The 13,405-nt window shown below is 38.9% G+C and overlaps 1 protein-coding gene and 1 long non-coding RNA gene across 2 annotated transcripts; both read right to left on the reverse strand.

The window, feature by feature from the left end:
* Positions 1-724: 724 nt before the first annotated feature.
* LOC136423156 (C-type lectin mannose-binding isoform-like) lies at positions 725-5,242 on the reverse strand. The gene is made up of 3 exons (XM_066411242.1): positions 5,122-5,242; positions 1,193-1,579; positions 725-859 (listed from the first exon to the last, which is right to left on the reverse strand). The coding sequence occupies exons 1-3, from the start codon at positions 5,240-5,242 to the stop codon at positions 729-731; spliced, it is 639 nt and encodes a 212-aa protein (XP_066267339.1). The 3' UTR covers positions 725-728.
* Positions 5,243-7,099: 1,857 nt separating this feature from the next.
* LOC136428143 (uncharacterized) lies at positions 7,100-9,582 on the reverse strand. The gene is made up of 2 exons (XR_010754581.1): positions 9,424-9,582; positions 7,100-7,333 (listed from the first exon to the last, which is right to left on the reverse strand). It is a non-coding gene; the product is annotated as an uncharacterized lncRNA (long non-coding RNA).
* Between the last annotated feature and the right edge of the window lie 3,823 nt (positions 9,583-13,405).

The raw sequence follows: 13,405 nt of genomic DNA on the forward strand, positions 1-13,405 counted from the left end.
ATAATTATGGTTTTAATATTGCTTCAACATAGTCATAAGAGCGATAACACGTACGAGTCTTCACAGATAAGAAAAATTCTCGATGCTGTACAATTCTCATTTATCACACTTTAATTCAATACTGCCGTTTTTGGTAAGAAATAACTCCTGTTACGTCATCAGTCTATTTATTCAGTTTAGTTTAATTAGTACTCCTTAAACAGGAAGGATATAATGTCTGCTCGGACTGCTACTCTTCGAGCAGCTGCAAAGTGTATGAATGAACAACATGACCTCGTGACACTGTGACTTAGTGCTGCGTACCTAAACGTAACATCAGGTACAGGTATAGGTACCAGTACAGAGGTTTAGGTACAGGTCCGTACCTGTACCTGAACAATATGAAAAATTCACATGTGTTTCTGAACTTCTTCAATAATGACAGACATAAATTGTTTTCAACTGGTCAGTATCTTTATTCAGAGAACATAACAAGGTTTCCTATCGCCAAACTCCCTTGGCCTTGCTATCAAACCTTCCGGCCTGCCTGAATGATCTTTGCATATTACTTATGCTGTTCCAAGGTGTCACTTTGGTCACGTTTGGTGTTGTATGAGACCAAGAGGTCAGGAGATCAGTAATAAAATATGCGCAGACTTGGTGTAAGTTCATATCAGTACAGTGCCGGTACTTCATGATCATGGACCTGTACCTAATCGGTTTTTACGGTACAGTACCGGTACGCAGCACTACTGTGACTCACCACAAACATCCTCATCACTCCCGTCCGTACAGTCCATGACCCCATCACAACGCTTCCAAGATAAGATACATGCGCGTCGGTGTCCACAACGGAAGTATCCTAGAGAGCACCTGATTCCTGTGCGCATATATAAAGTTAACAATTGGAGTTCATCAGGACTTTGCTGTAATCATATTTGATCTGAAGAAAAACATAGCTTATATACAACAACTACGTGCTGCAAAATCACAAAATTCGGGCTGTGTTGCCCGCGAGATCCTACCAAATAAAATCATTAAAAAGCTATTCCCCAACTAAGCTGCCGTATGAAATGAATCATATGTCTTCTGACAATAAAAAAAATAGCATTTGGCCTTATACAAGGACAATAATGGAACTTTTGCAGAAGAAAAACGTTAAAGAGTGTGAATGTCTAACTCATTTAAAGCGTGTAAATGTTTCGTGACTTACCTTGTTGGCAGATGAACTTGTAAGCAGAGGAGCACGGTGCGTCATTCCACCCTGAACCAAAGTAGTTCGCACAGTCGTCTCCTCCCCCGTTCTCGTTAGGTTCTCCTTCTTGCCAGTGATCCCAGTCAGTAGTTATGTCGTGTGGAGTCCCGTCTTCCCACACCCACTCACCCTCATCGTTCTGATCACTTAGGCCGAACCAGAAACGTGAAGTGTTATCCACAACGTTCTTCAGATCCCTCAAGAAGTTGTCCACGTCCATGTCTTTCGGCATAGCCAGAACCGCCTCGTCCGCTGCACACACTTGTCTGGCCTGGTTGTAGGTCTTGGTTTGGTTGTATGCCTTGAAGCATGCACCCTCGTGTGTAATGTAGCCAGAAGGACAACCTGTGAAAACCATGAAACTTGTTACTTTCAAAATGGAATTGGTTGTGTTTTTTTCTAATCTTGAATCTAAAGTATTCTAATTCGATTGGCGTCGCGGTGGCGCAGTGGCAGGCAGCCAGAACCCAGAGGCACAGGGTTCGAATCCGGGGTTTCCTGATTTGTGTCGTTGACGTTGGGCCCTTGGGAAAGGCACTTTACACGACTTTCCCCACTTACCTCAGGTGAAAATTAGTACATAGCTTCGGTTAGGGACGTCCCTCGGATAGGACGTTAAATGGATGTCCCACGTTTGGGAAGAGCCACACCTCGAGCACGTAAAAGAACCAACCACACTTATCGAAAAATAGTAGGGGTCCTTCCCGGTGTAGGTGGATCAAAAAAAATCTGTCCGGATGTGCAGCTTCTACTCTTTAGTACAAACCTGATGTGTTACGCCTTGATGCGGTTTACCGGGTATGCAATACAAACGGACAAACAAACAAACAAACAAGCAATTCTGATCAGTTTTAAGCCGAATAAAACTAGAGAATCTCTGGTTAACCAGTCATATATCGTACAGTGTATTAATTTGCCGACAGACACATGTGTAGCCCCAGAATGTCAATGGCTGCTAAGACTTTTGATGTCAATAGCAACAACAAAAACGTCAAAAATGATGTGATGATTCCAAGATTCCAATACTTGTTCATGTTGCTTACATATTTATAATGTGTTTGGCCCTTGTATGCATCAAGGTTCGACCCTTACACGACGCGTAAGAAATATAATTCTATAAGATGTTGGCTGTTTAATATATACGTTTCATTGATACATAATAAATAATACATTGATGATGATGATACATAATCCATTGGCCCGGAGAATAACACCCCTTTCTGGAGTTAAGTACTCCGTTAATTCACAAAACATTCGACACGTATCATAAAGGAATGCCATCTACGTATTTACGTTTACCTTCACAGAAGTTAACCTATTGTTTTTGCTCAGTTTCTTCTTCTTGTTCTCCAATCAAATAAAAACAAAACATGATATGAATATCTCCACAACGAGAGCTTAGAGTAACTAGAAAGCCAGCAAGCTGGTAGGCTTATACATAAGACACTGCACCTTGGTCTTTTTGTCCCATATAGATAGATAAAAATGACTTTATGGGGCAAACTTGGGTGAAAAAACTGACAGTTTAATCGCAAAATAGAACTTTAGAACCCTAATAGAATGCCTTTCGAACTTAGAACGATGTTCGATCCACCGGCGCACACGCCGCTCTGGAACATCCGATTTGGAGAACCCGCGGTCATACTGACTACTGGAAACCAGCTGCGTCATTTTTTTTCTCTCTCGGTGCCTTTAAAGAAACAGAAAGCCTCCTTTTTTCACAAATACAAAACCATCTTCTACACGGCAAATCTATGCTGGGCGTCATTTCTGGTGATCTTCAATGTACAGCCTGCGAGGATTGTTGAAAGATGGCACAAAGTTAGCAGTCTTTCAAAGTTCGATTCGACAACGAGTCAACTTGAAATGACACCGGGTTGCTGGTTGGTGGTATTGCATGTGTTAAACTCATACCGACGATGCCGTACCCCGTAAACATCTGTTACAAACACATACCGCGGCATGTTTACTTACTGGCCGACAACTGTGGGAACGCTTAGTTATACATAGTATGGAAAACGGTTATATGGTAACGTGGGGTGGCATAAGTTGCGATTTGCGTGTCCCCTGGTTTCGGATAGATTTGTAACTGACATATTAGCGTTGGCAGAAGCTAGAGAACCATGTTAGTTTTCACCCAGAGTTCTGAACAAGAAGTTTATGCTTTCGCCTGTGTGAACACAGATTGGTGTATAGTAAATTGTCCAGCAGCATAGCTGAAAAATTGTGCAAATCTGTCTAAAAGCACCAAATTTGGCACACATGTAGTTAAATGTATTCTAAACAAAATTAATATGGAGGCATCTCAATTTCCGCCCAGAATAAATTTTACAGGATTTTTTGGCCATTTTCAGACAAAAAATGTTTATTTTGGGCTCCTGAGCCCTGGTATTTAAACGAAATTTTCGGGCTATGTCGCTGGATTATAACCGATTTTTGCGTCACCACGAAAGTTGAGTATAAAAATGGCTACGTTTGATTCAAGGTCACGGAATGGTGGCGGCTCTTACATAAAAACACATACAGCCGTTATGCAAACTCAATTGCTTTACACCTGAGACATAAAGGTTTGCAAAAAAAAACCCACAAAATTTCTGTCCTTTAGCACAATTGAAATATAAATCTTCCCTATTGACTGTGCAAATTATGCAATCATTCCTTTGCTTTGGTCTTCATTGACCCTCAAACACCCGAACTTTTTGGCGACTAAAATGACCCCAAAATGTTTTGTTCTGTAAAATCTCCCTTTTCACCTATATCGCTTCATCAATGGAAGAGGAATGTTTTGGCATGTTTATGTATGAATATGAATAATTTCCGTTCATGATCATAATTTAAGCAAAAAGATTAGAAGGACTACGTTTTGAACAATCCCTATTTAGACCAGGAGGGGATTTTTGAGGCCTACTCCAAATTTCACGTTGCATTACTCAAGAATCGGCTTACGCTAGAGCCAACAAACTTGGTGACTTTTTATGGAATATCCTTTACAAAGATTTCAAATAAATAAAGTAAGTTTATTGTTTTCCGTGTTGCCATGACAACGGGTTTTTGACAGGCATATTTTGAAAAATCTGCTAATTTCAGTTCAAACAATGACGTTTCCAGGCTTTGTTAATACACCACATTTATTTTCTTACATTGTTATCATGTTACGTCATCCATTGTTACTTTAATGATTTAACACATTCATGTTTTTTTGCTGATTTGATGACGTAATCGGTCAAAATCCAAAATGGCGGATAGAATCACATTAAATCATGTCATAATGACGTCATATTGTGTTCGGGTGTGTGATGGTTAAGGTTATCTACAGGTCGAAAATCATGATGCATGAGAATTCCTTCGTCTCTTCTTGCAATTGACTTATTCTGTGTCCTGGACTTATCCTGTATCAACGTCTGCAACTAAAACACTTCACCCTTCTTGTGAGAAATGTTAAGAAAGACCATGCCAATGCAAGTGAAGTTAAACATTCTGTATTTGCTTTTAGATGTTGCCCCTCTAGTTTCTTATTATAATATGATACTTTGAACTTTTGTTCCTTTTGTATATTCAGCTCTTCAAAGACATTTTTAAAGCTATTTTTTCTTTCACAGTGGGGGAATGTAATAAGATACCGGTTTTCAGATAGTTTTCTTTGTCAAAGAAATAATGTCATTATAACCCTATTAGGTTTTATTTTTTTATATAAACGTTGACACAAGCGTTAGTTACTGTGCTTTTGAATACGGTTACATTGTATATACATTTTCATTTAAAATTACAAAATATATCACTGTGGCAGTACATGATGTACATGAATTACGAAAGAAAGATCATTAGCCTATTTTATCCCAGCGTGTAACCCCCGGCCCGCTAAACGGCTGAAACGATATGATACTCACAAGTCAATCCATCTTCCTGCAGTTCCCACTTATCCCGACAGGCGCACTTCCTTCCTTCTGGATCCGAAAGGCACAATTCCTGGCATCCTCCGTTGTACGAAGAACACTCTAACCACAACATGTAAACAAATAGACTCAAAATCCAAAGATGTACTTATTAACTCGAGTTCCACACCCCCTTATACCTTCACCAAATGGTGCTAACCTTTTTGAGTGACGCATAAGATGTTTCTCATTGATGACGCAAATACAGCCCCCATTTTCATACACCATATCAACTGATTATCTACTCTACCAATAAAACACAAGTTGCTCAAACAATAAAATTCGTATTTCAATAAGCAAGGAAGGTTGTATCTATCCAGGCATTCTCGAGTTATCGTGTTGACACACAGAAAGATACACAGGCATGCACACGAACGCTCCTTAAAGCTGAAAATATTCTTGTGAACAAATCCTGATACAAATGACATGGACAACCATTTTTCAGCATATTTCTATCATTAATTCCTCTATTTCTGGCATGTATGGTGTTTTTAACTGTACAAAAACAAGCATCAAAAGCCTGTGACACCACCTCAACCTAAAGCCTATTGTTTGTAAACAAGAACTTCCTGCACACTGGCAGGACCCCTGGGTAGGCTAATTACTTAGCGACACTTCAGTGATTCTAGATAACAGCTGATGTTATGAAGATTATCTTCTTCAAAAACACTCATATCTTTTTGAATGAGGATGAAATATATTAGCCAAGTTTGTAGGGAACTTATAAAGTGGATTTTCCCCGTTCAGAACTGCTAGAACTCTGATAAGGAGGTTTGGCAGAAACTGTCTCAGCCTTGGTGCCTCCCCGATATCTCTACGGCACTGTGAGTGACCCTCACCCGCCCAGACAGCTTAGCCCGCTCGGGGTGTTGTTTACGGCCTTGGATTAATTAGTTCGGCACCGACGGTATGGTCGGATATAATAGAAATTCCTCTCGATTTATGGCCCTCCCAGCGCCGGGTGTCTAGCGGTCTGACAGCGCGATTGGACATGGGCGCTGCCCACGGCGGCGAATCAGGATCTGTTTGTGTAGGATAATTGGCTAGCGGAACATGTCAGTTGATTAAACCTCCTTGGTTGCATCACGTACTCAGTAGCAATGTCCTCTTTTGTGTTGACCAGGGATCAATCTATACCTTGTTTAGAAGCACAAGTAAATACCAAAGGTTGTTGTTCCCAATTCTCCAATCCATACAAACTGAAATATCGTGATAATCAAGATCTTGCTCGGCCGCCCGAAAAACTCACGGGTATTGTTGTTGTACTGCCTGGGTCACGTTTCTGATAGCGACATGTTGTCCTTTCACGCTAATTTCCAGAGTGACAGCCATGAGATCAGAGGGGCATTGGGGACCCAGTATAGCTCAGATTTTAAGCTAGTTTAGCGACAAGAGAGCCTTAGAAACAATGTTTTCTGCAGCCTTGTGGTGCGCGCGAGCGTCGCTCGTCTTAGATGGCGGCCATGTTAGATATGGTAATGAGCAGGGGGACCGAACAGCTGAAAACGCGCGCCAACCTGGCGCGCCAATCAGAGCTCAGCGGAATAATTAGATCAGTCTGCTCTGTTCCCATTGGGCGCATCAATCTGATGCGCCTGGAATCAGGCCCGTATTGACACCCTGCCAGTCTCTAGGGGAGGCGGAAAAGTAGGAAGGCAGCGGAGTGGGGTGTAGCGGAAGTAGGATGGCAGCCAGAGGTAGAAAGGCCATCAGAAACTGACTGGCCCGGTAAACCACCACTAAGCCGACCCTAGAGACTGGGACCAGGCTAAAACTGTCAGTGTTGAACTGTTATCAGGCACCCCACTGGGCATTTGGGGTGATAAGCCTGTGTGGCCACACTGCCCCAACTGCCAACTGGTTTGAAAGTTCAGTTTTTAAACTGGTTTATATGGTGCAATGATGTTCAAACATTCCTCCCTGAATACTGGTATGTCATTCTACAATGTTTATTCAACATACTATGTAAAGAAATGGTAGAAAAATTGACTTTCTGTATTGACCAAATCTCACATAGTGCAGCTTTAAGACACAACATTCCTGGCGAAGGTAATTACCATGGTTCGTTAAGTTAATAGGCAACGCCGTGGAGACGTAGATGTAGCCTGGGTCTGAAATGTCACCGGCCAGAACAGAAAAGGTCTGATTCATGTTGGACTTGGATAACCTGGAGGTGTTAAATATAACAGCAGATCATCATGTTAACAATTGGTAATGAAAAATAAAGCAGAGCGAGTGTAGCTGCAATATCTTCTTTACGTAAGGCTAAAGTAAAAAAAGGATCTTTATTAGCATTTAGCAGACAGCCAAGACAACAGTCTGAAATTACAGCCAATTTACACAATATTGACTTAAAGTATTCACAACTTTCAAGAGAAGACTTATTACAAATCAGCAATATAAATACAAAAATACAAATGTTTAAATACGTACCGTATAAGTCATTAAAATACATAGATAATAGTGCTTGTTTATATCTATACGGAGGTATTCGACATTAAGGCTTAAAGAGATTTGTTGTGGATCAGCGTCGCTTGGTACAGAAAAGCTCTTTTAAGTCTCTCAGTTCTACATTTCGGCAGTGAAAGATAGTTGTGGTTACATAATGTCCTTCCAGTTTCTTCTTCCCTGTCATTTGTGATCGTGAACGATCTGTGATTGCAGTTGTCCTACAAAGAAGCTTAAAGGGCATAAGACACCAAAAAGAACATTTTCTTATTATCTGAAATAGGAATAGCATCAATGAAAGAATATAAACGTTTAAAACAAATACACACACTTCTGATGTTATCTAACATTGAACCATAAGGAAACCATACTTGTATGGATCCAGCTCTTTATTCTCACCAGGTGATTACATTAACCCTATCTAGACCGGGCTTTTTTTTAGACTTCTTGGACGGGGGGGGGGGGCTCTTTCGACCGCCCCCCCTTCATAACTTCAGAACGGTATGCTCTATCATCACCAAATTTGCAGGGAGTGATTTTCACGTAAAGTTTCATAATTCCTGTAATTTTGGTGACGTTATGACGTAATCTGACGTTATTATGACGTTATCAATGTGATTTTATTGGCTAAATAGGGAATTCCCATAATGTCTAAACGTATTAGACAAAATAGTGCGTATTATTGATTTAAAGGTATGCCAAGACATTTGACGTCAGTGGTGACTAAGTTGACGTCAAATTGACGTCGAAGAATGACGTCATGTGTTGTTAGCGACCCCCTGGGATCCGCCATCTTGGATTTGCCATTTTGAAATTTTGTAAATTACATTTTTTCCACGTATGACCCCAAATAACAATCGAAATAGACTCAAAACATTAATCTAAATGTTTCTGGCTAAGAAAATTCCGGGTTGTGACGAATTTAAAGGCAAAAAAGCCTGTTTATACCAAAAATGATGATCTTGTCCGCCATCTTGGATTTTGAGCGATGACGTCATCAACTTAGCATAATTTATGAATATTAGATCATGACAGTTACATTAAATCACATTTGATGTATACATGTAGGAAACTAGTGTGATTGAGAAATAAAACATTGGAAACAACTATGTTTAAATCGAAATTAGTGAAATTTGCATAAAATGCCTCTTCAGAAACCCGTTGCCATGGCAACACGAAAAAGGATAAACTTATACTTTTATCATAATATTGTTGTCAACTAAATTTTAGGAAAAGTCACCAAGTTTGGTTGTCCTACCATACGTCGTTTGGCAGTTATACGATGTCAAACTTGGCGCGGGCACTTTTAGCCCCCCCCCCCGGTCTAGATAGGGTTAATCAGTGACTAATGCCTGCTCATGACGTCACAATGAACACTGCAGCCGGGTTGGAACCTTACACAACGGCTTGCGAAAAACATTATTTAATGAGCAAACAGTGCTTAATTATCGTGATAACATCCAATTAAAGGACATAACAGTATCTCTTTCGGTATTTTGGTAAAAATAGCGTTCTTTCCGAGCCGTCGTGTCAAGTGCCAAATCGGCTGCCATGTTCGTTAACGTTGTGACGTCATGAGCGGGTAAGTCGCTGATTAATGTAATTACCTAGTGGGAAGAATCAAACGCTGGAGGTATAAAGTTTTAAGGTACGATGTTCAACAACATCAGAAGTGTGAATATTTTGTGACAATTTCTACGTTATCAAACAATAGTATTATGTTTAATGTTATGTCACGAAAATCTTAATGTTGATGTCATTGGTGTCTTATGCAATTTAAGTATCTAAAAGATGAAGGAGATTTCTCACATTCGGATTCCATCTGCCCAGTATGACGCCCAGTAGACGTAGTCATCATCAACCGCAATTCCTAACCAGTAAGCTCCATCTTCAGAAAACAGTCGCCGTAGGTCGTTGCCGAGCAGGTCTGAGCTTAAGATGCTATCATCATCACAGAAGTACAGCCGATTCTCTGAATGGAATACAATATGATGTTTTTAACTACTTCAGATTAACCGATTTTGAAAGTAACCTGGTGCTATTTTTGACTACTCAATGCCAAGGCCAAGGAGATCTAAAAAAAGCCCTGACCATGATACAAAAAAAATAATGAAGTGCAAATTATGCTAAGTGGGACTTAATTTGCACAATCGATAAGAAAATCTATATTTGCTGTGTTTTCCATAATATGACTCAAATATATGCAAAATATGTAGTTTATGGCAAGTGGAACTTTTACAGATACAACATATGCACATGCATTCCTAATTTGCATAATTAATACAAAAGCACTACAATTCATCTAAGTGGTAAATGATAGGACTATCAATATTGTGACATGTGTAAGTTAGCTAAAGGTGTTCATGACGAAGCATAGATTACGTAAGATTACTGTGTAAGTCATTTTTTTGATTGCTTTGTGCTCTGAGGAAGAAGATACCAAAAGACCTACTCCTCAGACTGAACATGACAATCGTAAGGCCAAACCTGGGGTATGGAGACATAATCTGGCCTGGTCTTACCAAACGCGACCAAAAGACTGTGGAATCCGTCCAATACCAAACCACCAGAAACATCAGTGGCCACTTTGGGTTTACCGTATCCTTCATACGAAAGTCTCTACACCCAACTATCACTGCCGTCATTCCAGTACCGACGCAAGTTCCACACAACTGTGACTCTCTACAGACTCTTAAATGGACAATGCCCTCCAGATCTACAAAGTTTGCTACCCCGAACACGTGCACCTGATACCAACTCCCGCTATCCTCTAAGAAACAGTGAACACCTGACTACTCCAGCGTGTAAGACTACAAGATCTCAGAGAACATTCGTAAGTAGAGCAATCTCACTCTGGAACTCTCTTCCTAGTACATGTAATATCCGCACATCCCTCACTGTCAGCTTCTTCAAAAATAAACTATGTACATCACTCGGCAACAAATACTCTGTGAATAATGACTGACCTACCTCAAATACCAGGTGACTCAGATGACATATTGAAAAATCTAAGTAACCTTCGTAATGTGAAAATTTTGGCTTTGTTGACGATTTTATATATAGCTTTGTCTCGTGAATTTTTTCCATATGCACTTCAGTTTTGCGCTGGTTTTTGTTAATTTCGCTTCTATGTATTTTAGTCTTGCGTTTTGTGTACGCCTCAAGGTGTGTTCTGACGTGCTTTGTGAAAGTTTGTATTGACTTTTTAATATTGGACTAACCCTTTGTACTAGCTTTCGGCTAGTTTGGTAGCCCTGGCTGTAAAAAAAAGTACAGCCTGTACTTTTTACAGCCAAATAATTAAATCAAAACATGGACATGGACATGCAAGTGTAGGCAGACCCCGCACAACCTACATACAGCAGCTCTGTGAGGATGCAGGCTGCAATTTAGAAGAACTGCCAAGAGCAATGGAGGACAGGGAGGACTGGAGGAGGAGGGTGATGTTCATCCGTGACACTCTCACGTCAAGATGATGATGAAATAAGTCAAATCAATCATATCGAAGGCAGAGCCTGGGACTGAAATAATATAACACTCAGGCTACGGTCTGTTTTCTAACCTTTGTAGTCTATTGTAATGGCCGAGGGATGAGTCAGGCTCCTGATGATGGTAGTGATGTTGCTGCCGTCCATCGCAGCACGGTCAATTCTGGGGTTATCACCAAAGCTCGTCCAGTACATGAGCCTGTGGAAAGTAATCAAATTGATACATTACCAAAAATCTTTTTTTCTTATTTTTCCTTGTACAAAGAAAATTTTCCGTCAGCAAGACTACTTTCTGACGTGTATAGAAGAATCCTTAGAAAATAACGAATACACGATAGGAATATTTCTTGACCTTTCCAAAGCATTCGATACAGTAGATCACAACATACTTCTCAACAAACTATTCACCTATGGATTTACCGACTCTGCCCTTCGTTGGCTAAAAGACTACTTAACTAACAGAAAACAGTTCGTCTCTAATAGAAATAATATTTCCTCCCAAAATGTCTTAACATGTGGCGTACCACAAGGATCCATTCTTGGTCCCCTCTTGTTTTTAATTTATGTTAACGACTTGGCATCAGTATCAAATAAATTATTTGCTCTGTTATTTGCAGATGATACAAACTTATTTATGTCCCACAAAAACTTTGACACGTTAGTAACATCTATGAATAATGAATTGTATAAGATAAATCAATGGTTCAAGGCAAATAAATTGTCCCTTAACGTAAAAAAAACTAATTTTATTATCTTTGTAGGAAGGAACAAGAAATACGATAAAGAAAAGGCTAGGATCTATATTAATGACAATGCTATCAATCAAGTAAGTCACACCCGTTTTTTAGGCGTAATTATAGACGAGAAACTTTCATGGAAGAACCAAATTGATTTTGTTTGCAAAAAAATTTCCAAAAACATAGGCATCATTAGAAAAGTCAAATCTTTGCTGTCACGAAACATATTTATGGTTCTTTATTACAGTTTGATTTACCCTTATCTAACTTATTGCAACATAATTTGGGGTAGTACGTACACAACATCCATCAATCCTGTTTACCTCCTTCAAAAGCGCTTTGTACGAATAGCAGCCAATGCGTCATTCACAGCACACACAGCAGCTCTGTTTCGTGATTTAAATGTTATGACTGTATTTGACATCAATAAATTTCAAATTGCCTTATTTGTCCATAAAATTGTCCATAATAGCTCTTCCCTACCTGAACAATACAAAGGTCTTTTAAATTTCAACTCAGATATCCATCACCACTATACGAGACAACATAATCTTTTAAGATCAATTAAGACAAAAACTACTCAAAAACAACATACAATAATGTTTAGAGGCCCCACCGTATGGAACAATCTCAGCCAAATTCTACAGTCCTGCTCGTCTTTACCTAGTTTCAAAAAACTTTTAAAGATAGATGTCATAGAACATCCAAGTATTACTTTCTCCTGATTTGTTTGTTTTCCTTGTTTTCCACTTTCCCTTTGGTATCTGATGACAAAATAATTCATATGATTGTTATTTTTGTATAATTTTGACCTATTTCTTTATAAATTGTTATTCATTATAATACTTATTATGTTTACAACTCATAATTTACTTTGTAGTTCCTCTTCTTTTCATTTGTTTCATTAGGATTTATGTTAAAATTCCAATTTCTTCTTTCGTTAGTTTTTCTTAGTTTCGATGATATATAATTTTGTAAAAATCCCATTTGAGTAGTTTAGGGGAGGCCCCCGAAAAGCCGTATAGGCTTCTGGCCTCTCCTGCATGTATTCTTTACTCTATTTCTCTTTGTTTTTTTATATTGTACATATGCGAAGAAACAATAAACAATAAACAATAATCCCTGTTTTAAGCACAAACAAGAATTGCATCTGAGAATCTTTTTCTTAAACTAAGAAAGTTCATAAAAATTATTCTAGTAGAATAAAATTTTCAAGAAAAAACATCTTAAGGAAAGAATCTGTAAGAATTCCTTATTTGACCAAAAAAATCTTATAGTAGGACCAATAAAGAAAATTTCTCTTATTCTTTTGAAGAACATCATACTAGATTCTTTTTAACTTCAGAAAAAAAGGATAAATTCTTTGTGTTAGAATTGACATACAAGGACTCTCGAAGAAGGTTTCTTGTTTTTCTTTGTATAAGAAAATCTTTCTCAACATAAGAAAACAAGAAAAATGAGAAAAAAATAAGATAAAAGATTTTTGGTAGTGTATCAGGAAGCAGAAAACTTTTTCATCTGAAAAAGAACAGAATAGGAAAGTAAGCTGACACCTTACTTTTCCCT

The sequence above is a fragment of the Branchiostoma lanceolatum genome, chromosome 1 (assembly GCF_035083965.1).
Source record: "Branchiostoma lanceolatum isolate klBraLanc5 chromosome 1, klBraLanc5.hap2, whole genome shotgun sequence".
Taxonomy (NCBI): domain Eukaryota; kingdom Metazoa; phylum Chordata; class Leptocardii; order Amphioxiformes; family Branchiostomatidae; genus Branchiostoma; species Branchiostoma lanceolatum.

Bases quoted from the DNA above. Each gene is read 5' to 3' on its own strand.
- LOC136423156 (XM_066411242.1), bottom strand. From the start codon at position 5,242: ATGTTGTGGTTAGAGTGTTCTTCGTACAACGGAGGATGCCAGGAATTG. The intron at 1,580-5,121 runs GTGAGTATCATA...TGGTTTTCACAG, and splicing joins GCAGGAAGATGGATTGACTT to GTTGTCCTTCTGGCTACATT. The intron at 860-1,192 runs GTAAGTCACGAA...ATATGCGCACAG, and splicing joins CAAGTTCATCTGCCAACAAG to GAATCAGGTGCTCTCTAGGA.